This window comes from Pinus tabuliformis, chromosome 2_1 (genome assembly GCF_031772625.1).
Source record: "Pinus tabuliformis cultivar Carrire ecotype Pingquan chromosome 2_1, CPIR1, whole genome shotgun sequence".
NCBI classification, from domain to species: domain Eukaryota; kingdom Viridiplantae; phylum Streptophyta; class Pinopsida; order Pinales; family Pinaceae; genus Pinus; species Pinus tabuliformis.
Genome location: NC_142299.1, coordinates 84,490,082 through 84,515,157, shown reverse-complemented (window position 1 = coordinate 84,515,157; position 25,076 = coordinate 84,490,082). Strand labels below are relative to the sequence as shown.

Genomic DNA, 25,076 nt, shown 5'->3' with positions numbered 1-25,076 from the left:
CTCATTTGGACACACTTCACTTCTCACACACCTCTCTCTCCTGACATGATTGGGTACAGATTTCTGGGCAGCCTCTCCACACGTGCGAAGAAGAAGATAGTCATTTTCTGTTTTGGGCATTGACCAAATTTCAGGAAGGGTTTTGACTAGCGTTGACCTGTTTGACTGCGTTTTTTTGAGGGAAATCTCTATTTGGGCAGGCCGCATTTCTGGGCATAGAAATCGAGGCATTTTGTACTGTTTGACCAGCGTTGACTGTACAGAATTGACCGCAGGTTTGACTTCTGTGTTGACCAAGTTTGAACGTGATTTTCAGGATTGTTTTGGGATGATTCAGAGGAACGTTGGAGGCCAAGTTGAATGGGTTTGACCGAGCTTTTTTGGAGGTCAAATCTGCCTTGTTGACCAGCATCAACTTTTCTGGTTAGGGCTCTTTTGCTGCTGTTATAAATTACCAGAATTTGTAAATTGTACTATCTCTCTCTGCTGAACTATTGAAGACTAAAAGAAGATTTGATCAAGGGTTTCCCCACATTGGGGTTTGTCCCTGGATGGTGCCACATCTTGTGTCCTGTTGTCTTGGCTTTTCTTTTACTATTTATGTTTATGTTCTATCAAAATTTTACTTACATGTTTATGTCATTGCTAAACTGAAATTGATATTGGGCTCACAAAGAAATTGAAGTAAAATTGCTCTAAAGCATAGAACATACCATTGTTGCCTAAACTTAACACAGCCACAACTGGGACTGACTTGGCTGAATTTTTATTTGGAATTGTAAAGGACTGATTGATCAGAGGAAAATAAAAATTGACGGACGCGGCTAATGATGACACAAATAAATGACTCATACCGACTCTTACCTACACCTACCTATGGTCTCCTTTTGGAGATCCCATCAATTCTAAGTAACATTTTTTGATTTTTGGAAAGGTTTCATGCATGCACTGTTCACCCGACCTGGTAGCAATACCCCATCTAGTTGCGCAAGCTTGATTGCTCATGACTCCCTTACCTCCGCAACAACAAACTATCATAACCAATGCATTTGTAGTTTTCCAATAAACTTCAAGAACTTGCTGTCATATAGCAGAACATGCTCGCTGACTATGAATGATTTCCTTTTAATATGTTGGTCATGCCGCGCCTTCTCCCTTTGCTTCTCGACCATTTGGTGGAAATATTCCATAAACCTTGCCTCATCGAGCTCCGAGAGTTCATCTAGCTACTCATGAATTGATTCCTTGTCTATTATATGAGTGGCCTAGGTAATGGAAAGGTTGTGAATAGAAAATTCAGCTGACACCATAGATTCTCATCTATACAAAAGATGGAAAGGTGTATTCTTGTGTAACTGCTTCACAGTTGTATGATATGCCCATAGAGTTGCTGGCACTCTCTCGTAGTAATCATCCTGATTTGCTGAGCATATCTTGGTTAAACCCTTCTCCAATATCTTTTTGAAGGCTTCTACTGTACCATTGGCTTGGGGGTGGATTTTTTTGGCCAAATAACAGTCAATGGCATGGATAGGGGCTCTGATTTCACTAACAATAGGTCGAAGGGGAACACTAGGTTTATAAATTTTGGGTTGCCCTTAAATATTGGGGTTTGGGGGCATTCATCCATTGTAGATCACTCTTTTCATTCTAAGCATCTCATTTGTTTAGATCAAATCAAAATATTAGCATATGTTCCTTTCCATAACTCTTGATTTATTCGGGAAGCTCTTGAAATAGAAAATAACCCTCTTAATTTTAATAGAGAAGATGGTTACAGGATAAGAAAATCATGGAAGTCTACCATCCATCATCTTATCATATGATATTTATTATAATCCGCCCCCCTTTTTTCTTGATTTTTCTGGTTTTCAATCTCTCTTCCTTTCTCTGACTCCCCCTATCTTTCTACCCCCCACCCCCATTTTTATTATTTTTCAAATTTTTATCTCTCTTCCCTGCCTTCCCTTTTTTATTTACACCTCTCGCATTCCCTAACTTATTGTCCTTCTTTAAAACTTTTAAACCCCCCTGTCTTTTCTATTCTCTAATTTGGCTCCTCCCTCTCTCTCCTACCCTTTCTATGTATATTTTGTTCCCCTCCTCTTATTTTAGATTCAATTTTATTTCCCCTCCCCTATCTATCTATTTTTTGTCCCCCTCTTATTTTATATTTATTTTAAATTTTACCTTTTTACTCTTATTAATTTTTATGATTCCACCCACAATTTATTTAACCCCCCGTCGCCCCACACCAACCCCCTTAATATTCTCTTCCTTCCCTATTTTTTGTCTTTTAGTCTTATTTTATTCTTCCCCTCATTATTGGGTTCTTTAATCCCTTTGTGTTAATTTGACATCTTAGTGACAAATTCCAACCATGGGACTAGATTCTGCTTTTCGAGAGGACCAGTTTTTACCATTGAAGCACTCAATTTGGACAAGGGAAAGTGTACTTATGAAGAAAATGCCATATATGCACATTTGGATAGGTCGACCCTAACAAGAAATTGGTCACCCTTGGAAGCTTATAAATACAAGTGACATCAAGCTCATTTGGACATCACCAAGCATCATCTTCTTCTCTTCTTCATTGATTGGTTCACACATATTTGAGCTGGGTCAAGGAAAGAGGTTCGCACAGGTCTGAAAATACAAGGTCTGAAGCTTGCACGTGTTATAGGGTTTTGGGTCACAACCGCAGGCTCGTCAAAGGAAATTTTCAGCTATAACCGTAGGCTAGTAGGTTCAAGGGTGCGACTGGAAGGTCCTAGCCACATGCACATCTCTTCCTCCATGCGGTTGGGATCTAGGGCTAAATTTGACATCTGACCATAGTTGACTGTAGTTGATTGTAGACTAGAAAAGTTGCCTCTGATATATATTGATTTCGGGAACATATTTCTGAATGTTAATGGGTTATTTTTCTAGATGATTTTGCATTGGGCTCATTGTACTCTTTGGTGAACATTTTATGACAATCTTGTTGAAGGAAATGTAACTAGGTTCGGTCTTCATAAATGTACTTTTGATATTTGTACTTATTCAAGAAAATAAATATTATTTTTATAATATATGTCAACGTGTTTCTTGCTCATTGAAGTAGGTCTAGCACATGTTAAGTGCTATAGGTGAGTCAAATAGTCAAAAGGAAATGTTGAAGGCCTTAAGCGCATGTTACACCATGTATGAATATCTACTAAATTCGAGAGAATACCTCCAAGCAAATTCAAGTCTCCTCCTATGCAAAGGCACCACCAAAGAAGCTCATTCAAGCATGTTACACCACCAAAGAAGCCATCCTAAGTAAGACAACAAGTCAGCCTACAAACTGTCTTCTAGTCAGCCTAAAGGGAGGGACAATCCTCTATATATAGAGGCTATCCACTCCATAACAACGCCATCCATCTCTTTGAAATCAACGAAGGTATTCGAGAAAAAGGGTGAAGAAGGGACGAAGAAAGGGTCTAAAAGTATAGCGAAAAAGGAGGAAGAAATACCGAAGCCTTGGAAGTCTGTTCTAGGGCTAAAAGACAGTCACACGTGTGAAGAAGAAGAGGGTCTCTTTGCTATCATAGAAACCCTCTATTACAGTCACAAAAAATTCATTATTTGGGATAAGAACATAAGCCTAAAGGGTCTCCAAGACAAGCGAAGGAAGGAGGAAGAAGGACAAAGTGAAGAGGACTGTTTCTAAGGCTAGAAATAGTTACACGTGCAAAGAAGAGGTGGGTAATTCTGTGGGTATAACAACAGGATCAAACAGTTCATGAATTAGTGCTGGTTGGGTCTAAAATTAGGCCTACAAGGTCTCCCAAGTCGAAGAAGCCTGTCTCTCTAGAAAAGGAAAAAGGACCCTAATTATCTAGGGTACCTCCCACACGTGCGAGAATTAGGGCTGTAGTGCTGTCACACTAAGCTTTCCACCATACACCAAGAAGGAACTCAGATGATCAAGAGAAGGAATGAGTATCCTTAGGTGAAGGATATCACTAAGTAAAAGTATCTCTTCCAGAATATCTACTTACAGTGCAAGGAAGAATGAAGTTCCGGAAGAAGGATGAAGTGCCAGGGAATGAAGTGCTGGAAGGAGGTAGACAAAGTGTTGGGGAAACATAGTGTAGAGAAAAGGAAGGACTTGACTTGTGCTTGGAGGTTCTTCTAGTCAAGGGTCTAGGGTTTGGCATTGATCAAGAAAGAATCTTCAATAAGAGAAAACTTACCGAAGGGTTTCCCTCTCAAGAGAAGAGAGGTTTTGGCCCTGGCAGAGAGCCAACATCTTGTGCTCTTGTTCTTATGCTTTTGGTAGCAGTTTGATGAAGCACACACACATGCATTAATAATAAGAAGAAGAAGATTAAGCTAACAAGAAAAAGTAACAAGACTCCAAATTTTTTTATCAAGTAACGAAGAATCCTACTATACCTTATTGCCCTAGATCCTTCAACAAATCTAATAGAAGAAGAATTTTCAAAGGGTTTTCCCCCTGGTGGGGCTTTTCCCTGGTTTTTGACTAAACCCGATGTCTCTTGTTGATGTGTTTGTTGTCTCCTTTATCATTGCATTTATTGTTCTATCTTCAATTACTGTTGATGTTTGGAAAGATTAATTGTTATTGAAAAGATTGCTAATTGAAGAATTGAATTGGGCTAAAAGTAATTGAAACAACATAGAGTAGTGTGAAAATTAACATGGTTTTAGAGCTAAGGTGAAGGACAAGCCCAAAAGGAGACAAGCATTGAAGCAATCATCTTTGGAAAGTTTAAGGAGCCTATCTAATCAAGTCAATTTTGAAAAGTGTAATTAGGTTTGGTCTTCATAATGACATGTAATTATATGTAAAGAAATGTAAATAAGAAAAATGTAATTATTATGTTGACTTGCTTCAAGGGTTTCATGAGCAAGGGATTTTGTTTTTGAGTCAAGACTCCCATTGAGAGTCTTTAGGGTTTATTCATATAGACATAAAAGAGTCATTTTCATGTAAATGAAATCATGTTACACTTTGTAATAGGTCAATATTATCTATGTAAAGCATCCTCCAAGAACTTGTCACCAAGCCCCTTCAAGTTGACCTACAAACCATGAAGAAACTGCAAGATGAGGTCAACCTAAACTCAAGTTGTCAATTCAGCCTAAAGGACAAAAAAGAAGGGTATAAATAACCCTACTCGGCCTCATTTGGAGACAGACAATTTAGACAAGCATTCACTAGAAAAGTGCGAAGAGAAGGCAAAAGAAAGAGGGCTAAAAGGAGAGTGAAGGAGCAGAAAAATAGAAGTGCAAAGATTCTTCTGGGACATCATATTTTGGGTATAGCAAATATTCTTCTGCGAAGTGTGAAGTCTGGGTAGTGTGAATTCTGGGTAGCAGATTCTTCTGGGAAGTGCAAAGTCTGGGCAACAGATTCTTCTAGGTAGTGCGAAGTCTGGGCAGTAGATTCTTCTGGGAAGTGCGAAGTCTAGGCAGCAGATTCTTCTGGGCAGTGCGAAGTTAAGGCAGTGAAGTTCTTTTGGGGCAGAAAGAGAGAGACTCTACTAAGTGATCAAATTAGAGACTGGGGTTCTCTCTAGAAGACCTACAGACCGACATTCTTTAGGGAAGTTGTGAAGGTGCAATATAAGATATAGAGACTGAGTTTCTCTAGGAGGAAAGGCAAAGGAAGGAAGAGGTAGAAAATCAAGGTGGGTGACAAGGTTCTTGGGAGGATACAATAGTTAAGGGTTTGTGTCATGGTCTTGGTACCTATCAATTGAAGATCTAGAAGAAGAATTTTATCAGGTTTTCCTCTCAAAAGGTGAGAGGTTTTGGCCCTGTATTGAGAATCCTATATACTGTGTCACTTGTCTTTATTTATTGGTAATTGTCTTGATGAAAAGAACACACTAAGAAGATAACAAAGAAATATCATAAATTAAGAAGTAAAAACATATCACAAGCATTTATCAAGTAGAGAAATTGTTAACATTGAATGCCTTGGATTTCTCAACAGTCAAGATGTCTTCCTCTTTATTCAAGGAACATAAGAAGTTGGGTGACTCATCTAACTTTGTTGCATGGAAGATCAGGGTGGATATCATATCTGATAACAATGATGCTTTGGAATACATTCAAGGAAAAGTACCCAAGCCTTCGGAAAATGCTTCTGCTACTGTCAAGAAAAATCACAAGAAAGGTGAGTCAAAAGAAAATCAAATTATAGCTAATGGTTCACAAGATAGTCTTCTTACATATATTGAAAATTTGAGAAAGTCTAAGGAAATGTATGATAAAATAGATGACATGTATGGCATCAATAATTTGAATGAAATCATCTCCTTGAAAGATCAACTCAAAGACATGAATATGAAAAAAGGAGAGTCTGTGCAATCCTACATTATGAGGATATCTCGTCTTAGAGATCAATTGCAAAGATTCAGGGAAACTGTGCCTGACAAGAAATTGGTGATTGTAACTCTTAGAGGTCTCCCTCCCATTTGGGAAACATTCATTACTACCATAAGCAACAAAAATGTCTTCTCATCATTTGATGAGATTGTTGGAAAGCTCAGTCAAGAAGAATCAAGGATGATATCAAGAGGAAGGATTAAAAAAAATGAAGAGGGAGAGCCCGCTACATTTGTCACTCAAAACAAGAAGAAGAAAGGAAAAGGAGGTCCATCAAATTCAAGAAAACCTCCTCCTTGAAATGCAAAGAGAAGGAATGATAGAGCGACATCTCACATTGAATGCAATAATTGTCACAAGAAACTTGGTCATTATGCTCAAGATTGCCCCAAAAAGAACAAGGGTCCATGATACAACACTAGAAGCAACAACAACGGGTTTGATGATCGAAGAAGAAGAGATGACCAAAGGAATGATCACAATGGATGAGATTAAAGAAGAAGAAGATATACTCTATGTTATCATGAAGAATATCATCATCCTCAAAAGAAGTCAAGATTCTCTAGGTATGAAAGTAATGTAGGCAATCAATCTAAATATATTCTTATTTCTTCCCTTAATAGTTCCTCTCCTTTGGATTCATGGGATAGTTGGTTGGTTTATAGTGGGGCCACTCATCATTTCTCTGGGTATAAGGAAGTTCTCTCTGATTTGGTAGAGAGGGAGTCAAATTTGAAAATTATTCCTGGAGAAAACTCCACTCATTCCATGAAAGGCTTTGGGTCCATCAAATTCCATTTGGAGTTTGGGGAATCTATTGTGCTCCATGATTTAATGTATGTGCTAGGATTGAAGAATAATTTGGTATAAATATCTGCTTTGTAAGACAAAGGGATGAGGATTGCCTTCATCAGGGGAAATGTTCTTACTTTTCTTGTTGGATCACCCATGAGAGATGCATTTACATTGGGATAAATATTTGAAGGACTCTACAGAGTTACTGGAAGACCTCTTATAGCATTGGTCCATGATACTAATTATCTAAGTGAGTTATGGCACCAAATATTGACACATTTACGTTATGACGCTCTTCTGAAATTGAATAAATTGGTTTCTAGTATTCCTGATTTTCAAGCCAACATGATGGATTATTTACAATTTGTGCCAATGGAAAGAAGACAAGGGGACCATTCCCCTCTAGCGAGAACAAGAAAAATGACATTCACCATCTCATTCATTCTTACATATGTTGACCCAGTGATCAAATTTTAACTCAAAATTAATGTGCCTAGAATGTTTCTAAATCGACATCAATTTAAAGTGTTCATTGTTCTGAATCCAACGATAATCATTTCATCTCAATCCGATATCGTATGCTCAAGTTATCGTGTTTTGATCGTTCGACCCAACAGTTAAAAAATTAACAGGTTTTCTGACTAGGCGGCTGACTGGGCTACCATACTGCTGACATCATCAGTTGACTTGTCAGGTATGGACCAATGAGAGCATGCTAAGTGACAACCTTGTATTGGTCGAATAGGTTCATTTTGATTGTGTCGTTTTGTGTGGTGGACCAATTAGGGTGTGCCACATGGCCCAACCAGAGGCCACCACATGGCACCCCACAGTTGGCCAAAATTTTGGAATGAGTCAGATAGGCTAGGCATGATTCAAACCTGCGATCTTACATCCAGTAGCCTAGCACCTTGACAATGTGCCACAAGGGTGATTCTTACCCCCATAAGGGTCTCAGACTTATTTAAAGTTTATGAAGCACATATATGGGAGGAGGGGCCTGGTGGTCAGCCCCAACCCTTGGTTGCTTGCTCTCCATATGACCATGGTGCAAAATGGTTGGGGCTTTGGGACCATCCCCAATCCCTAGTCACCAACCAACCACATGACCACAGGTGCACCAAGTAGAGCTCAATGAAAAAGGGCTTAAGATTAGCCCTAGCCCCGGTCACAGGGACTTGCATATGACCTCGTTGGTATACTAGAGTGGAGCTCAGTGGAGAAGGGGCTTGGGATAGCCCTAGGCTCCAGTCATATGGGCACCATAGAACCTTGGTGGAGCACTCACTGGTGGGGAGTTTGAATGGGGACCAGCCCCAGGTCATATGGCCACCAACATGAGTGTGATGCCATGGCAGAGGTGGCTCGGTGGTAAGGGTTGGCTGTTGGCCTAGCCCTCAGCCCCGTGGGCGCTAATAAGACCACGACCCTGAATTTTAAGGGGCTAGACCAGCGGGGGTGGGTGGTTAGCCCCGACCCTCGGCCACCTGGCCCATGTGGCCATAGTTTTCGTACTTAAGGGTTATTTGGCAATTTAATTATCCAACAAATTGCACCTTTTGCGGGAAAAATTGTCGCCTCCATGGCAGAAAAAAGGGAAAAATTGTAGCATTGTTAGACTGTTTATCCATTTTGTAGGACGAATAACAGGGAAAGATTTTTCAGAGCTTGTTTAATGTGAAAGAAGGGTCTCTAAGAGATAGAGGAGATGAATTTGTCTCTTTGAATGGAGAAATTGAATTGAGAAGAATGCTTGAAATTGATGAAGAGGAGAAGAGGCATCTGCGCCTTCAATTGCATCAAGTGCTTGAGGAACAAGTTTCTGAAAGTTCCACTCCCGTGACAGTAAAGGAAACTTCCAATGTGAAGAAATAAGTGAGCATGGTTCAAACAGAGGTTATGAACTGTATGAGGAAAATGATGCATGTGAATTTTGTAAGCATCGCATAGATTCTCATCATATGTTGGCTTGGTCCTCAGCTCCATGGGCGCTAATAAGACCACGACCTTGAATTTTAAGGGGCTAGAGCAGCGGGGGTGGGTGGTTAGCCCCGACCCTCGGTCGCATGGCCCATGTGGCCATAGTTTTCGTACTTAAGGGTTATTTGGAAATTTAATTATCCAACAAATTACACCTTTGGCGGGTGAAATTGTCGCCTCCATGGTGGAAAAAAGGGAAAAATTGTAGCGTTGTTAGACTGCTTATCCATTTTGTAGGACAGATAATAGGGAACAAATTTTCAGAGCTTGTTTAATGGGAAAGAAGGGTCTATAAGAGATAGAGGAGATGAATTTGTCTCTTCGAATGGAGAACATTGAATTGAGAAGAATGCTTAAAATTGATGAAGAGGAGAAGAGGCATCTGCGCCTTCAGTTGCAGCAAGTGCTTGAGGAACAAGTTGCTGAAAGTTCCACTCCTGTGACAGTAAAGGAATCTTCCAATGTGAAGCCAATATGTAAGCATGGTTCAAACAGAGGTTATGAACTGTATGAGAAAAATGATGCATGTGCATTTTGTAATCATCTCATAGATTCTCATCATATGTCATTTGGTAAGAGTGGGTGGCTAGAGTCATCTACAAAGTCATCATCGTCATATGAAGCAGAAAAGGTAGATAGAAATTTAAAGGAGGTAATAGGCATCTCAAGTTCAAATCCTTCTATTTATTCTCATAGAAACTCTTTTGCAGCATTTGAACAACATACTAGAGGCATTATTATGAAGCTTCTATCTAAAATGGGTTATGAAGGAGGAGGCCTCGACATCAATGGCTAAAGGATCACCAATCCAATCATGGTACAAGAGATACCAAAATATCAAGGATTGGGATATGGTCAAAGAGAGTTTGGAGAATGCTATAAATGGTTTGAGGAAAATCAATCATCAGAGGATGATATGTCACACCAAGATCATGGTGACAATGTTCATTTGTCTCCTAAGAGAGATGAATGCTTTAAATGAACTTGCATGTCATTGTCTGGTCCAGATCGTCAAAGTTGTAGCCTAATGGAAAGGTATAAATTTCATGGGTGTTTTCCAAATGTTGGTAATTTTGACTATTTGTGGAACATGTATCCTTGCACTTTGTGTGATGCATTTGACCATTGTGTGGCTGTTTGTGAGAAACACATGGTAATGGTCAAAAGAATGGATTAGATTCTTGGCATCAAGCCTGATGAATCTCCTTCACATTTTAGGACTTGTCGGCAAGCAAGATAAAGTACTTTTGTACCCATTGTAAGATGCATGGGCATGGGAATGATCGATGTTGGAAACTTCATCTAGAGCTTTGTTCCAACAAGGATAAAGAGATTGTGCAAACCAATGCAAGGGAGGAAAGAAGTGGAAAAGAGGACTCGCAACGTTCTTAAGGAAACCTTCAAAGAAAAGTAGATACAAGAAGAGAACCCATAAGCCTAGAAGAGGCAAAGATTGGGTAGATTGTTTGTATAGTTTTTTGCTTTGTAAATTGTAAAAGCTTGTTGTTGTCATTACCTGTTTTGGGTACTGTATAAAGTGAACAAGAATAATCACTATGAACAACAAGTATGTGTTTTTCAATGACATGTTATGTAGTTGGCTTGTTTATAAGTCCAAATGTTTGAAGACTTTTGGAATGTACAATGTTTGTTGTCCAAGTTTGTCATGTACTCACCAATGCAAGTGTTCAAGATGAAACTTGTTGTGAATAAAATCTTTGTTTAAGATTATACAAGATGACTATGTTTTTGCAAGAAAATCTAATTATGTCATTGAATTTTTGTAGCAGTGTACTTTTTTGTACAAGCTCAGTTTGAGGACATTAAAGAAAATTTGAATCAATGCATGATAGGCATTATATTGCTTATGATTTCCAAGATGGGAAGTCAAGTTTGTCTTCAACAAAGGAACTTCAGGATGAAGTTTTTTGAGCCATGAAATATGGGTTTAAAGAGAATATTCATATCCCACTCATTAGTGTTTTTGTTCCTACATCAACAATAAGAATTTTTCCTCGATTCTTGACAGGACGGTAGGTATTCACAAAGAAGATAGGCGAAGTACCTTCATTGGAGCTTGAAGGGCACCAATTGAAAACAAAGCATTATGGATTGAGTTCTGGGTAAGTTTTGATTTTCAACCTCATTTTATTTACTAGGAAAAGTAAAATTTTGGAGTCCAAAAGTTCCTAGTGGGGAGGTATGATCTGGTGATCAAATTTTAGCTCAAAATTAAAGTGCCCAAAATTTTTCAAAATTGACATCAAGTGTAAATGTTCATTGTTCTGAATCCAACAACAATCATTTCACCTCAATCCGATATCGTATGATCAAGTTATCGTGTCCTAATAGTTTGTCCCAATAGCTAAAAAATTAGCAGGTTTGCTGATTGGGCAATTGACTGGCCTATCGTACTGCTAACATCATCAGTTGACTTGGTATGTATGGACCAATGAGATCATGCCAAGTGGCAACCTCGTATTGGTAAAATTTTATTAGGTCGATTTGTGTGTGGTGGACTAATTAGGGTGTGCCATGTGGCCCAACTAGAGGCTGTCACATGGCACCCCACAGTTGGCCAAAATTTTGGTATGGGTCAAATAGGATGGGTAGGATTCGAACCTACGACCTTACATCTAGTAGCCTATCACCTTGCCACTGCGCCACAAGGGTGATTCTTACCCCCACAAGGGCCTCAAACCTATTTAAGATTTATGAAGCGCATATATGAGAGGAGGGACTAGGCGGTCAGCCCTGACCCCTGGTCGTCTTCTCTCCATATGAGCATGGCACAAAAGGGTTGGGGATCGGGGACTAGCCCCAATCCCTAGTCACCAACCATCCACAAGACCACAGGTGCACCGAAGTAGAGCTCAATGGAAAAGGGCTTAAGATTAACTCTAGCCCTTATCACGGTGACTTGCATATGACCTCATCGGTATAGTGGAGCGAGATTAGCAGAGAAGGGGTTTGGGATATCCCTAGGTTCCAGTCGTATGGGTGCCATAGAACCTTGGTAGAGTGCTCACCGGTAGGGAGTTTGAATGGGGGCTAGCCTGGGCCATATGGCCACCAACTTGACCACAACGCCATGGAAGAGGGGGCTCGGTGGTAAGGACGGGCTGTTGGCTCAGTCCTTGGCCCTGTGGGCACTAATAAGACCACAACCCTGAAGTTTAAGGGGCTAGACCAACGGGGGCGGGTAGTTAGCCCCATCCCCCATCCACATGGCCCATGTGGCCATAGTTTCTGCACTTAAGGGTTATTGGGAAAATTAATTATCTAACAAATTGCACCTTCGATGGGTGAAATGGTCGCCTCCATAACATAAAACTTGGAGAAATTGTAGCACTATTATATTGTTTATCCATTTTGTAGGACGGATAACAGAGAAGGAGTTTTCAGAGCTTGTTGGAGCCATAACTTGGTGATTTTTTGGCCTTTTGGAGCTCAAGAAGAGTCCAGGTAGGGTTTTTGGACATTCTGGATCCAATGGTGACCTCTATTTGCTGATTGGAGCACATCTAAAGAGAATTTTTGCAGGTTCAAGTCCATGGATGTATGGATTAATCAATGTTTTGGAGCAGTTCTTGAAGGTGTTTGAAGGTATTTTGGAGGAGTTCTTACCTTCATATGTTTACTGCAGCGACTGTTACTTGCAGGGTTCAACTCATTTATTCTTTTCTCACTATGTCTTGTTGAGGAAATATTTCTTTTGTATTTCAATGTGGAATTGAAGTGCTTGTATGCTCATGTATGCTCATTTTCAGATGGAGTACAAGGTCTTTGTAGGAGACACTTTTTATTGTTGATGGTTTCATGACTGACTGTAGGTTGTCATGCTGTTTATAGTGAGAGTTCTTTGTAGTAGAACATTTCCTTGAAGGGGAAAATAACCACTTGTTTTATTAGCAAACTTTATGCACTTTTTTCACTGAATATATGGAGCGGTCTAGTTATGTTGGCAGGCCCAAAGATGTAGCCCAAGAGGGGTGAACTCCATCACCAAATTCTTTGTTGTTGCTCTTCATGAATGCCTATATGAGTTGGATGATGAGATGTTGCTTATGTTTTAAGTTTACATGAAAAACTAACTCATAGTCCTTGAAGAGAGCTTTGAAAACCTATTTTGTCATAAGACTCATTTTTCCTTGCAAAACATCAAGAAGAATGATCACTTTTTAGGAAGGAGAAGTTCTCCTCCAATTTCAGATCATATGTGGTTTGATGCCTTTACATTCTATTGGTGGACATCTCTAATACATCACCTTCATTGATGACTTCTCAAGAAAGACATGCATATATTATTTGAAGCACAAGGATGAAGCCTTCGAAATGTTCAAGGAGTTTAAAGCTTTGGTCGAAAATCAAACAAGGAAGAAAATCAAGGTATTAAGGTCTGACAATGGTGGAGAGTGCATTTCGAACGAGTTCATCAATTATTGCAAGAAGGAAGATATCAAGAAAGATACAATTGTTCCTTATACTCCTAAACAAAATGAAGTAGTTGAAAGAAAGAACAGGTCTATTGTAGAAGCTGCCCATGCCATGCTCCACGATTAAAATTTGCCAAAGTTCCTTTGGGGAGAAGCAACAAATATTTCTGTATAGGTTCAACATAGGGTGCCTCATCAAGCATTGGACAACAAGACCCTTGAAGAAGTGTTCACAAGTGTCAAGCCTGATGTTGGCCATCTCTGTATCTTTATATGCCATATATATTTCCATTTTCCAAAGGACAAAAGAAACAAGCTAGAAGCCATGGGAAGAAAAGGTACATTTGTTGGATATTGTGAAAATTCTAAAGCTTTTAGAATATATATTCTTGGTCAAAGGTGTTGAAGAATCTAGGGTAGTTAGCATTAGATAGATTCTTCTATACTTGATAAAAATTTGTGAAATGATTTTTCCATTTATCTTATCTTAATCTTCTTCTTATTCTGAGTGTGTGTGTTTACTTCATCAAACTACTACCAAAACAAAGAGACAAGAACACAAGAAGTAGGCATTTTGCCAAGTCCAAAATCTCTCTCTCTTGGAGAGAGAAACCCGCACATAATTCTTCTTATAGAGATTCTATTTGATGAACACCAAGACCATTATACTCTACCCTCTATGCCACTCCAAGACCAAGACACAAATCCTCTTCCTTTGTTACTACTGAGATCATCTTCATCACTGCGATTTCACTAAGGTCATCATTATTGCATTACAGTAGTACCATTGCTGCACCTTCAACTAGATGATTGCTGCACCTTCACTGAGATCATCACCATGTCAACTAGGTCTCTATACCGACCTTGTCTTCATCGAGATCATGATTGTATTTACATGATTACTTCTATGAGAGTATAGTTGTACTTAGAATGTATGCCAACACAGAGAACATCACTAAAGGATCACTGAGGTTCTTATCATTACAATGAGACTGTGACTGTGAGTATGTCAAGAGTGTATCATCCTCTTCATAATAGATACGCTGAGACTGTGTGTTCTACTGTGGGATCATCGTGATCCTTAACCATGCCGAGACAGTAATACTGAGATCCTTCTCATCACATATATGCAAAGACTGTTGATATCCACTGAGACTGTGTTAGTATTCTTCCTGCATCGAGATCTTCCTACATTGAGACTGTTTCAGAGACATCCGAAAATGTGTCCTTCTATAATGCGGATTGCAGACCCCTATACTTGTTCGAGATTTCAGAGATTCGAGTTGTAGAGAGATGTCTGAAATTTCTTGACTTTAATTCTGAACTTACACGCCTATTTATAGTGGTTTGACCCACATATTAAGCCAACTTGTAAGTGTGAACATATGTGTCTCTATTTGCAATCTGACATGACTTTTATTTAGTTCATTTGTTGGCCAACTTCATCCTGAGGATTGTGCTTGTCTTGGAGGGTTGTTCTAGACATTCGGTTTGACCCATATACATTACACATAGCCTCATGAAAAGCTCTTCAATTTTCTTTTGACTCTTTGACTTTCCTAGACCTATGGAATGAGCATGAAACTCATTCATATAATTTATAAAAATAATAATTCTTTTTCTTGACAAGTACAAAGATCAAAATTACATTGACAAATACCGAACCTAGTTACCCTTTTCTTCAACAAAAGGAAGGTTGAAATTAGTAGGGATGTAACGTTCAATGAAGATGTTTACCTTAGGAAAGTAAGGGACCTTCCTCTGACTCCTCCTCTTGAGAAGAAGAATTATGATATGGATATTATAGATGGTCCTTTCGTGCCTGAATCCGAGACAAATATTTTTGATGATCCCATGGAGCCCATGGATCCCTTAGATCCTCCATGTGATCTTCCTTCCAGGAAAAGACCACTTTGGCTCCATGGCAGATTACAGGATGATGAAATATGAGTTCCCGTTCAAATATCATTTAGAGAAAGGAAGAAGCCATGCAGATACCCGAGATATGTTGTAGCCATGAGTATTATGATTCAAGTCGAACCTACCACCTTTGAAGAAGCCATGAAAGAACAAGTTTGGAAGGATGCTATGGCCAAAGAATATGAATCAATTATGAAGAATTATGTATGGGATGTTGTGCTGAGATCGGAAAAGAAATCCGTGGTGACTTCAAAGTGGTTATTCAAGATTAAACATGGAGTTGATGGTAGCATTGAGAAATATAAAGCAAGGTTCGTAGCCTGAGGATTCTCCTAGATAGAGGTAGAAGATTATGATGATATATTTTCACCTGTGGCTCGATATAAAAACATTCGTTTGATAGTTTCTCTTGTTGCTAATCAAGGATGGAGCCTTCATCAAATGGATGTGAAGACAACATTCCTCCATGGCATGTTACAGGAAGAAGTGTACATTGATAAGCCATGGGGATTTGAGGTAGAGGATCGAAAGACACATGTTTTCAAGTTGAAGAAGGCATTGTATGGTTTGAAACAAGCCCCCAAAGCATGGTATGCCCACATAGACAATTATTTGGTGACGTGGGGATTCACAAGAAGCAATGTTGATCCCAACCTATACTTCAAAGTAGTCCAAAGTATGTCGTTGATTTTGGTTTTATATGTTGATGATCTATCCTTGATAGGTAGTGAGCCCCTAATGATAGAGTGTAAGAGGGAGCTAGCCTTTGAATTTGAGCTGAAGGACTTTGGATTCATGCACTACTTTCTAGGCCTTGAGGTGTGGCAAAGGCCTAGTGAGATTTTCCTTTCACAAGGAAAATATGTCATGAAGTTGTTGGAGAGATTTGGAATGACAAAATGCAAGTCCTTTCCCACACCGATGGAAATGAATTTCAAGAAATTATGTGGAGAAGCTGCAGGACCCAATTTGGCGAATCCATTCAAGTATAGACAATTGATTAGGGCTTTGATGTTCTTAGTGAACATCCATCCAGATATATGCTATGCAGTAAACAAATTGTGTCAATTCATGACTGAGCCTCTCCATGCACATTGGATCACTGTCAAACACATTTTGAGATATTTGCATGGGATGATCACCCTTGGTTTGAGATATTCTGCCGAAGATGTTCGACTTCATGGATATACCAATGTTGACTAGGAAGGAAACATTGTCGACATGGAGAGTACATCTGGATGTTGTTTTAGTCTTGGATCTTCCGTGATATCTAGGATGAGCAGGAAGCAAAATTATTTAGCATTGAGTACTCGCTAAGGCAGAGTACATTGTCGCTAGCATGGCTAGCTGCAAAGCAATTTGGTTTAGGAAGCTCTTTGGAGAGCTATATGAGCAGGTCCTAGACACTACAATGATATATTGTGAAAACAAGAGTGGGATATTTCTCGCAAATAATCATGTATTTCATGACAAGTCCAAGCACATAGAGATTCAATATCATTACATTTGAGACATGGTGCATAGAGGAGCCATTAGACGCCATCATATATCAACAAATGAGTAGATTGCAGATATTCTCACCAAGGATTTTCTGAAAGGGAAGTTCTTGGTCTTCAAAGAGAAACTTGGACTAATGGATACGACCCCTTCTGATAAGGGGCATCACCGATCAAGAACACTGAGATGACTCTTCCCCACTGTCTGAGCTCCTAGTGTGAGGAATTGAGATAGAGGGCTCCTAGGGTTAAGGGATATTTGGACAAAAGGTTTGTATATGTTGCTCCCCTATCTGTTACATAGGGCTAGAGTTGTTGCTCCCCTATCTTGGTCTTTTCATAATATACCCCAGTTGGCATCATACCCACAAACTAGGCTTGTTGGGATTACTGCTCCGTATTTAGCCAACGGGTTGAGAGTGTACTTGGGGTTGTACAATCCAAGTTGATTATGATGTAGGTGTTCTACTACATGACTCTTGAGGGTCATTGTTGGGAATATCAGTTGGCAATAGGATGGGTTGAGATGTGATCCCCTATATCACCTATTGCTAGATATGGGGTTGAAGGTGTTTTTCTCCCCCATGAGATTCAGGATTGAGATATGTTCCTCAATGTAGTTTCAAGTTGAGATGTGCTCCTTGATATTGTTCTCAGATTGCGATATGCTCTCTAACGTTATAGAGAGTGGTAGCTAATGCTCCCAGATTCTTCTTCTTCAGATTTGAGAATGTTTTAGCAGATAGAGTTGAGCAGAGATGAGACATGATATGACGACGGATACACATGACATGATGCAGTTGGAATTTGTCCCTAGCTGAGAGGGAGTGTTAATTTTGCAACTCAGTGATAAATTCCAACCATGGGACTAGATTCCTCTTTTCGAGAGGACCATTTTTTACTATTGAAGCACTCAATTTGGACCAGGGAAAGTGTTCTTATGAAGAAAAGCCCACATATGCACATTTGGATAGGTGGGCCCTAACAGGAAATTGGTCACCCTTGGAAGCCTATTAATACAAGTGACCTCAAGCTCATTTGGACATCACCAAGCATCATCTTCTTCTCTTCTTCATTGATTTGTTCGCACAGGTTTGAGGTTGGGTTGAGGAAAGAGGTTCACATAGGTCCAAAAATACAAGGTCTAAAGCTCGCACAAGTTCTAGGGTTTTCAGTCACCACTGCAGGCTCGTCAAAGGAAATTTTCGGTTATAACCACAGGCCAGCAGGCTCAAGGGTGCAATTGGAAGGTCCCAGCCACATCCACACCTCTTCCTCCATGCGGTTGGGCTTTAGGGCTAAACTTGACCGCAAACTAGAAAAGTTGTGTTTGATATATATTGATGCTGGAAACATAATTTTGAATGTTATTGGGTTATTTTCTTAGATGATTTTGTATAGGGCTCATTGTACTCTCTGTTGAACATTTTATGACAATCTAATAGAAGAATAATTTTCAAAAGGTTTTCCTCCTTGTGGGGTTTTCCCCTAGTCTTTGACCAAACTCGATGTCTCTTGTTGACGTGTTGATTGTCTCCTTTATCATTGCATTTATTGTTCTATGTTCAATTACTGTTAATGATTGGAAAGATTAATTTTTATTGAAAAGATTGCTAATTGAAGAATTGAATTGGGCTAAAAGTAATTGAAACGACATAGAGCAATGTGAAAATTAACACTTTGTCCGTTGACCCTCCTTTGAATTTTATCTCTTCAAAATTGTTTTTTCATCAACTGTTATATTTCTTCATATTTTATATCATAATTTTAGTTCCAAAAATCTCTAACAATATGAACAACTATGAAAATCCACATTAGCTTATTGAGAAAAGTTATTAAAAATAAAGTAATGATTGATAAAAGCTATTTAAATTGAAAATAAGGAACGAAAATATTACTCAAAAAATAACATAAAAGTAAAAAACTAAAATAATGATTCGAGTGAATATTTGTGGATTAGAAATTAAAAAAATAATAAAAATAAAAAACTATAACTAACATGAAAAGAAAAAACAATATATTAAATAAATAAAGTAGTCTAAAAATGAAGTAAATTGGCCTAGATTTTGGTAAAATGGGGTAATTTTTTTTGGAAATTTCCAAAGTACAAATTTCAAGCTTCAAGATTTTGGGTGCTTTGGGATTTTTGATGGTGCTGAATCCATTTCCACCATCAGAAACAAAATTCAAACACCCCTACCATCAGATTTGTTAGGACAAAAAATCCCCAGATTTTAATCTCCCAACTAATTTAATTTATCACTAAACAACTTCATGTCATTTATTATTTGTTAATATAAAATATTAAAAAACTAATTTTTTAACTATTATTTATTAATATAAAATATTGAAGAATTAACTTTTAATTTTAATTTTGTGAATTAAAATATTTTTTATTATTTAATTAAATTTGAAAAAAATTAGATTTCAAGCTTTCGTTATCCATCAGGTTCTTGAGTGGTTTTCCAGATCACATAATCCATTTCTTAATACTCCACCTTTTGGAACACTACATTTTATAATGATAAAATAATAATAATTTATTAATATAAAACTTAAAAATATAAAATGTTATACGAAAATATTTGATAGAGACAAACCTGCTCAAAAAATTATAAGACAATAACCTGCACCTTACAACTCAAACCTTTACTCATTAAAATTTACATCACGTCATCTAAAAAAAGTCCACGTGTTCCATAATTAATGGATGACCATGTCCAATAGGCAGAATCCAGTGTTTTAATGGACTTTCCTTGACTTATTACAGGTTTTTCAAAACCCCAGTAAACAAGGATGATCTGGATAATTTTAGACGAGACATAGATGGTATGTACAGGCAAATTAATACCCAGATGGGTATTTGTATTTTAGATGCCAATGGCCGCAAGAAAGCCCCTCTCTCCAGAAGATATCCGGATCATGCAGGTGAATATATGATTGAAATAATTTGTTTATTTTAAATTCGTTCTTCCCACAAACATGGATCTGATAATTAATGCGGTTGAAACAGTTGGAATAGAGGAGTCGGTAAAAGAAATTATCGATCTTTTGGAATGGGGGAGTGACAAGAATGCCATTGCAATTATGGTGCATGGATTCGGTGGAATAGGTAAGACCACCCTTGCAGATGCCGTCTTTTCGTTCGCTGACATTCAAGGATGGAAATATTCTAAAGTTCAACTCTTCAAAAATATCGATTCAAAGCCAGAGATAGTAGAGTTGCAGAGATTGATCTTAAAAGATTTGATGGATGGGACGGCTCCCGATATTAGAAATAGCCAGGATGGACAGGGAGAAGTGGGCAGGATATTAAAGGAAGTGCCCGCGTTTATCTACATAGATAATGTTTTGCGGCAAGAGGAGCTGGGGCAGCTTTTGCCCAAGGATATGGAAAAGGCCAAGAAGGTGAGGCTGCTTATCACTGCACGTGATACAGATGTGCGCAGAGCGTTAAAAGTGAAAACAATAACCTATGCTATGAGAGGCCTTCATGACAAAGAAGCCATGCAGCTTTTGGGGAGCGAAATCTATGCTGGAACGGATGACAAGGACAACCAACTAGATTCTACCCAATTGGATAAGCTTGTACAGTCATATGGTGGAATTCCAAAACTTTTGGAAGTGGTAGGGGGATTCATGCGTGCAGAAAAGGATAAACAAGAAGCTTATAAAATATTGATGGAAGACAAAGAAAAATGGGACAGTGAAGTTGGAGAAATAGAATCCTACCTCTTTGCATATAACCATCTACCTAAGATATGCAGAGATCCATTTTTGGACATATGCTCATTTTTCAAAGGATGGGACTGGGACACAGTGGCAGATATTGTGGGAGAGATTGAATTGAAAATGCTGGAAAGTAGATCACTTGTCAGCAGGGGCACAGATGGGGTTGTTGTTGTACACGATGTCATTTTGTCAATCGGTCTGAAAAAGACAGAGGGAATGAGATTCACTTTCACCAGTGGAAAGCAAGTTGAGGAGCTGCTAAATGAGAAGGTATCAATGATGAAATTAATTTTGTTCCATAATATGTCTCTATCATTATGATAACTACTCAATTCTGTTTAATAATATCATGCAGAAAATTCCAGAGATCAAAGGTATATGGCTGAGTGAAAATAATAAAGATCGATTAGATATATCAGCATCAAAATTGGAGTTGTTGTGCAGTTCGATAAGAGTTCTTGCATTGGGGAACTTGATAAAAGTAGAGGGCAAATGTAGTCAAACATTTAAAGAGTTGGTTTTTCTACAAGCTGCAGTTCCCCATCTTCCCTTTGATGTGTCCCAGTCAAAGGGATTGAAATATTTGAAGTATGAACCAAGGGATTTGAATTTCCACGAGGCAAGTCTCTTTTAAATATTTAGTCCAATATCTCTTTCCTCAATTTTCTTCAAAAAATGAATTCGTGTGTGAGATAGTTTTATTATTTTTAATGGTTCAATTTGATTATGTTTGTCACAAATAATTTGCAGATTCCCTCGAGTGTTAGGTACATGGAGTTTGATGGAAGGTCACATTCTCATGCCTTCGAAATCTCTTCCGGCGATCTTCAGCATCTCGGGAGTTTGCGGATACTTAGATTAACTCACTTTGTAGCGTTGAACAAATTGCCTGAAGACCTGGGTGATCTAGTACGTGGTTTGCAAGAACTCACACTTTCAAATTGCAGATCTATACAGGAGTTACCAGCCTCAATTTCAAAGCTCCAATCTTTAAGAGTAATCAGAATGGAGTACTGTTCGAGTATAATGCAATTGCCTGAAGATTTTGGATCATTGATTTCTCTGGAAAAACTCAATTTGAGGGTTGCAAGAATCTAAAAGTGCTTCCTAGTAATTTTGAGAAACTCACAGCATTGAAATTATTGGATCTATCCTATTGCGAGAGGCTAGTAGATCTCCCCCACGGCTTAGGAAACTTAACATCACTTGCTGAGTTATATTTTAGGGGATGCAGCCAATTAAGAAGTATTCCAGAAAGCATTGGAGACCTGAAGTCGTTGGCTTCCTCACTGGATATGTCAGACTGTTCAAGCTTAAAAGAACTACCTAATGGGTTCTGCAGCCTCTCCTTTATCAGAGTTCTTTTATTGGTGCGGTGTAGCAATTTAGAGAAGCTTCCAGACAGATTTGGGGGATTAGTAAATTTAAGAGAGCTGTATTTAAATGAGTGCAAAAACCTTGAAGATTTGTGTAACGACTTCCACTGCCTCGCCGCCTTGGAAGTTTTATTCTTGAGTGGGTGCCACAGTTTAAAAGGACTCCCTGAATGTTTTCAGTGTCTTGCCTCATTGCGACGATTATATCTAGATGATTGCTTCTTGTTGGAAGGGAAAGAGATGGACAAGGTGGTGAAGATAAAAACATTACAGTTGGTAGACATGCGGCAAAGCGAAATGTTGGTGAAGAGATGGGGAGAAATTGAAAGAGAAGGAAATCCATTAACAGTGTTGACAGGACAGGTTAACATAACATCCATCCATCCATATTGATATACCGATCGTGTTATTTCATGTATTTTATGTGAACTTTTAAAATGAATATAGATTGTGTATCTTTTTTTACTTTGTACTGATTTCAGATTTCTGTTCAGGATTTGTCGGAGGACCGGAAGGCGACTCTAGAAAAGGAGTTGTTAACAGAATTCGACAGCCTTCTCAGTAATGGAGAAGGAGAGCCATTCCATCTGTCTCACCATCTTTCTGCAGACTCCCTCTTTCTTGTCATCTTTGATTATGATTATGATTATGATTTCCCGTGGCCTTTATTTGAAGAAACGATAGATGAAATACAAACAAAATTTGAAATAATTTATATGGGCCATCGGGAGCGGGACGATCGCAATCTTGATGTGAGAGGGAAAGTGATCTCTTTGTTAGATGTTGCAGATCAACAGCGACGATTACCTGGATATGATCCGAACCGTTATTTTGAGATGAGAACGAAGGTAGCGGGAGACGAGAAGGGTGCTCAAGGTTATCGTCCTTGCTGGAAACTTTTGAATCGCCGTGAAGTGGAGGAATTTTTGTTGAGGAAGTGTAGAAGTTACGAGAGGTTGAAGGAACTTGAAGCAAGAAGTGGAGAGAGTAACATAGAGTTGTTAAGAGAATTGTTTCCGACTGGAATCTTTGGAAAGAATTATGCATCACAGAAGGTATTAAGTTCTGACTTTTGTTATATTTCTTTTTTAAAACAGAATTTACAAATTTCGCGTCACATTATTGACTCTCTCTACTTTATTTTGTTGACATTGATAATTGTAGGGCGCTTCAAATGAAAGCTCCAAACCTTGTAGCTGCGGAGTGGAAGAATTGAAAGGAAAAAGGATTTTGTTAGACATCAGGCCTCTTGACATGTGTTATGATATTCGTTTGGGGTCTCTGATGGAACTGTATAACACAAAGAAAGAGGCATTGAATTTAGAAGTTATATCAATTCCACTTGTGCACCCAAATACAAATATAAAATTGGAGATGTTTGAGCAGTTCTCAGGAGATGCTCCGTGGTTGGTCCTTCAAAATCCATGGATGTTAAGCAGAGCAGTGAAGTATTTCCTCATTAAAGGGTGTCTACCGGACCAAGGATATGACTTTGGGGTCGGTGAGGATTGCATAAAGTACATGAGTATAATCACGGTAATAGAACCAAATGGGAAAGTCTTTACAGCTGATAAACCTGTACTGCCTTTGCTAGATAGGTGGGGGCCAAAGGCTTATCCCTTTACGGTGGACAAAATTAAAGAATTAGAGGAGGAAGAGTGGTCTCAAATAGAGACTACGTCTACTTTAGAGCTTCTTTTCTACAATCAAGAAAGCGTATGGCATAAGGTGAGTAGTCCATCATTGTTGGTTTAAAGTTTGATAGATTAAAGGTTGTCTTGTTATATAATTTTTTTTGGGGGAGGGGATGATAAATTAAAGATTAGTATTTAATTTATATTTGTTTTTTTAATATTGTTATTAAAAATAATAAGTTAAAAAAATTAAATAGATGATTATTATTGTTTTAAGATTAATTTTTTCTTTTATTTTGAAAGGTAAAAGAGGTATTGCTTCAACAAAAAATGATATGCTTATTTGGTGGAGATGGCTCTAAAAAAGGGATATCTATGAAGGAGTTTACATTTTTTTTAAGGAATGTGTTAATAGAGTTTATTGCTGATATTCATATAATTTATATCAATGGATTTGATTTCAATGAGACAAAAAGATCAAAGCTCACAGATACCACTTCTGTTAGTTATTGTCCACTACCAAATCCTGAAATGCCAAAAGTTGAGATGGAGGAGATGCCTTTGTTAAATTTATTGGAACACGAGGCTATAAGATTTTGGACACACTTTTCTTCTTTAGAAGAAATGGTGTCTAAAAGAGATGACAATGCAAAGCTGAAAAGAATCTTTAACTCTATTGATTATCACATTCCATGGATGATATTAATAGATAAAGATGGGGAAATAATTATAGAAAATGGGCAAGATATGATTTCCCTATATTCAAAGAGTATGGAAGAGAAAGCCAAGAGATTGATGCAAGTCTTGATCAAGGGCTCCAAGGAGGAAAAAGAACAAGCATTGTTTGAGTTAGATGATGATGATGATGATGGTGATGATGGTGGTGATGATGATGATGATGCTGATGATGATGATGATGATGATGATGATGATGCTGCTGCTGATGCTGCTGATGGTGATGATGGTGATGATGATGCTGATGATGCTGATGATGGTGATGATGATGATGATGATGATGTCTGCTGAGAAACAAATTATTTATTTTCAGTATTGTGAACAAAGATGATGTATTTAATGCTATGTATTATAAATGAGCTACATTTTATTTATTATTTTCAATATGTTTTCTCATTTTTTTCACTATAATAACATTCTTTCTTATCATTAATTTTATTGTTAATTCAAGGATGTGTTGTGGAGAGTTAAAAGTATAAGAGAATCATAATCAAACACATTATTTCTTTGAAATAAGACATAAATCTATTCAAGCAAACCAAATACCCATTAATCCCAAACCAGTTTTAAACTATGGAAAAAAGA

The 25,076-nt window shown here is 38.2% G+C and overlaps 2 protein-coding genes across 2 annotated transcripts in view; both read left to right on the top strand.

Annotated features, from left to right (window-relative positions):
* Window positions 1-22,839, top strand: part of LOC149198888 (TMV resistance protein N-like) — a 50,017-nt gene extending 27,178 nt beyond the window's left edge. The window contains exons 2-5 of the mRNA XM_089402199.1: window positions 19,785-19,942; window positions 20,028-21,016; window positions 21,102-22,485; window positions 22,617-22,839. Of these exons, the coding sequence (XP_089258325.1) occupies window positions 19,785-19,942; window positions 20,028-21,016; window positions 21,102-21,380 (1,426 nt within the window). The 3' untranslated portion in view covers window positions 21,381-22,485; window positions 22,617-22,839. The remainder of the gene's footprint in view (window positions 1-19,784; window positions 19,943-20,027; window positions 21,017-21,101; window positions 22,486-22,616) is intronic.
* LOC149198887 (uncharacterized) lies at window positions 22,042-24,842 on the top strand. The gene is made up of 4 exons (XM_089400397.1): window positions 22,042-22,485; window positions 22,605-23,177; window positions 23,287-23,850; window positions 24,060-24,842. The coding sequence occupies exons 1-4, from the start codon at window positions 22,042-22,044 to the stop codon at window positions 24,780-24,782; spliced, it is 2,304 nt and encodes a 767-aa protein (XP_089256523.1). The 3' UTR covers window positions 24,783-24,842.
* The last annotated feature ends 234 nt before the right edge of the window (window positions 24,843-25,076 follow it).

Excerpts from the sequence above, each read along its gene's own strand:
- LOC149198887 (XM_089400397.1), top strand. The coding sequence starts at position 22,042 with ATGTCAGACTGTTCAAGCTTAAAAGAACTACCTAATGGGTTCTGCAGC. Across the intron at positions 23,178-23,286 it reads AGAATTATGCATCACAGAAG|GGCGCTTCAAATGAAAGCTC; the intron begins GTATTAAGTTCT and ends TGATAATTGTAG. Across the intron at positions 23,851-24,059 it reads AAGAAAGCGTATGGCATAAG|GTAAAAGAGGTATTGCTTCA; the intron begins GTGAGTAGTCCA and ends TTATTTTGAAAG.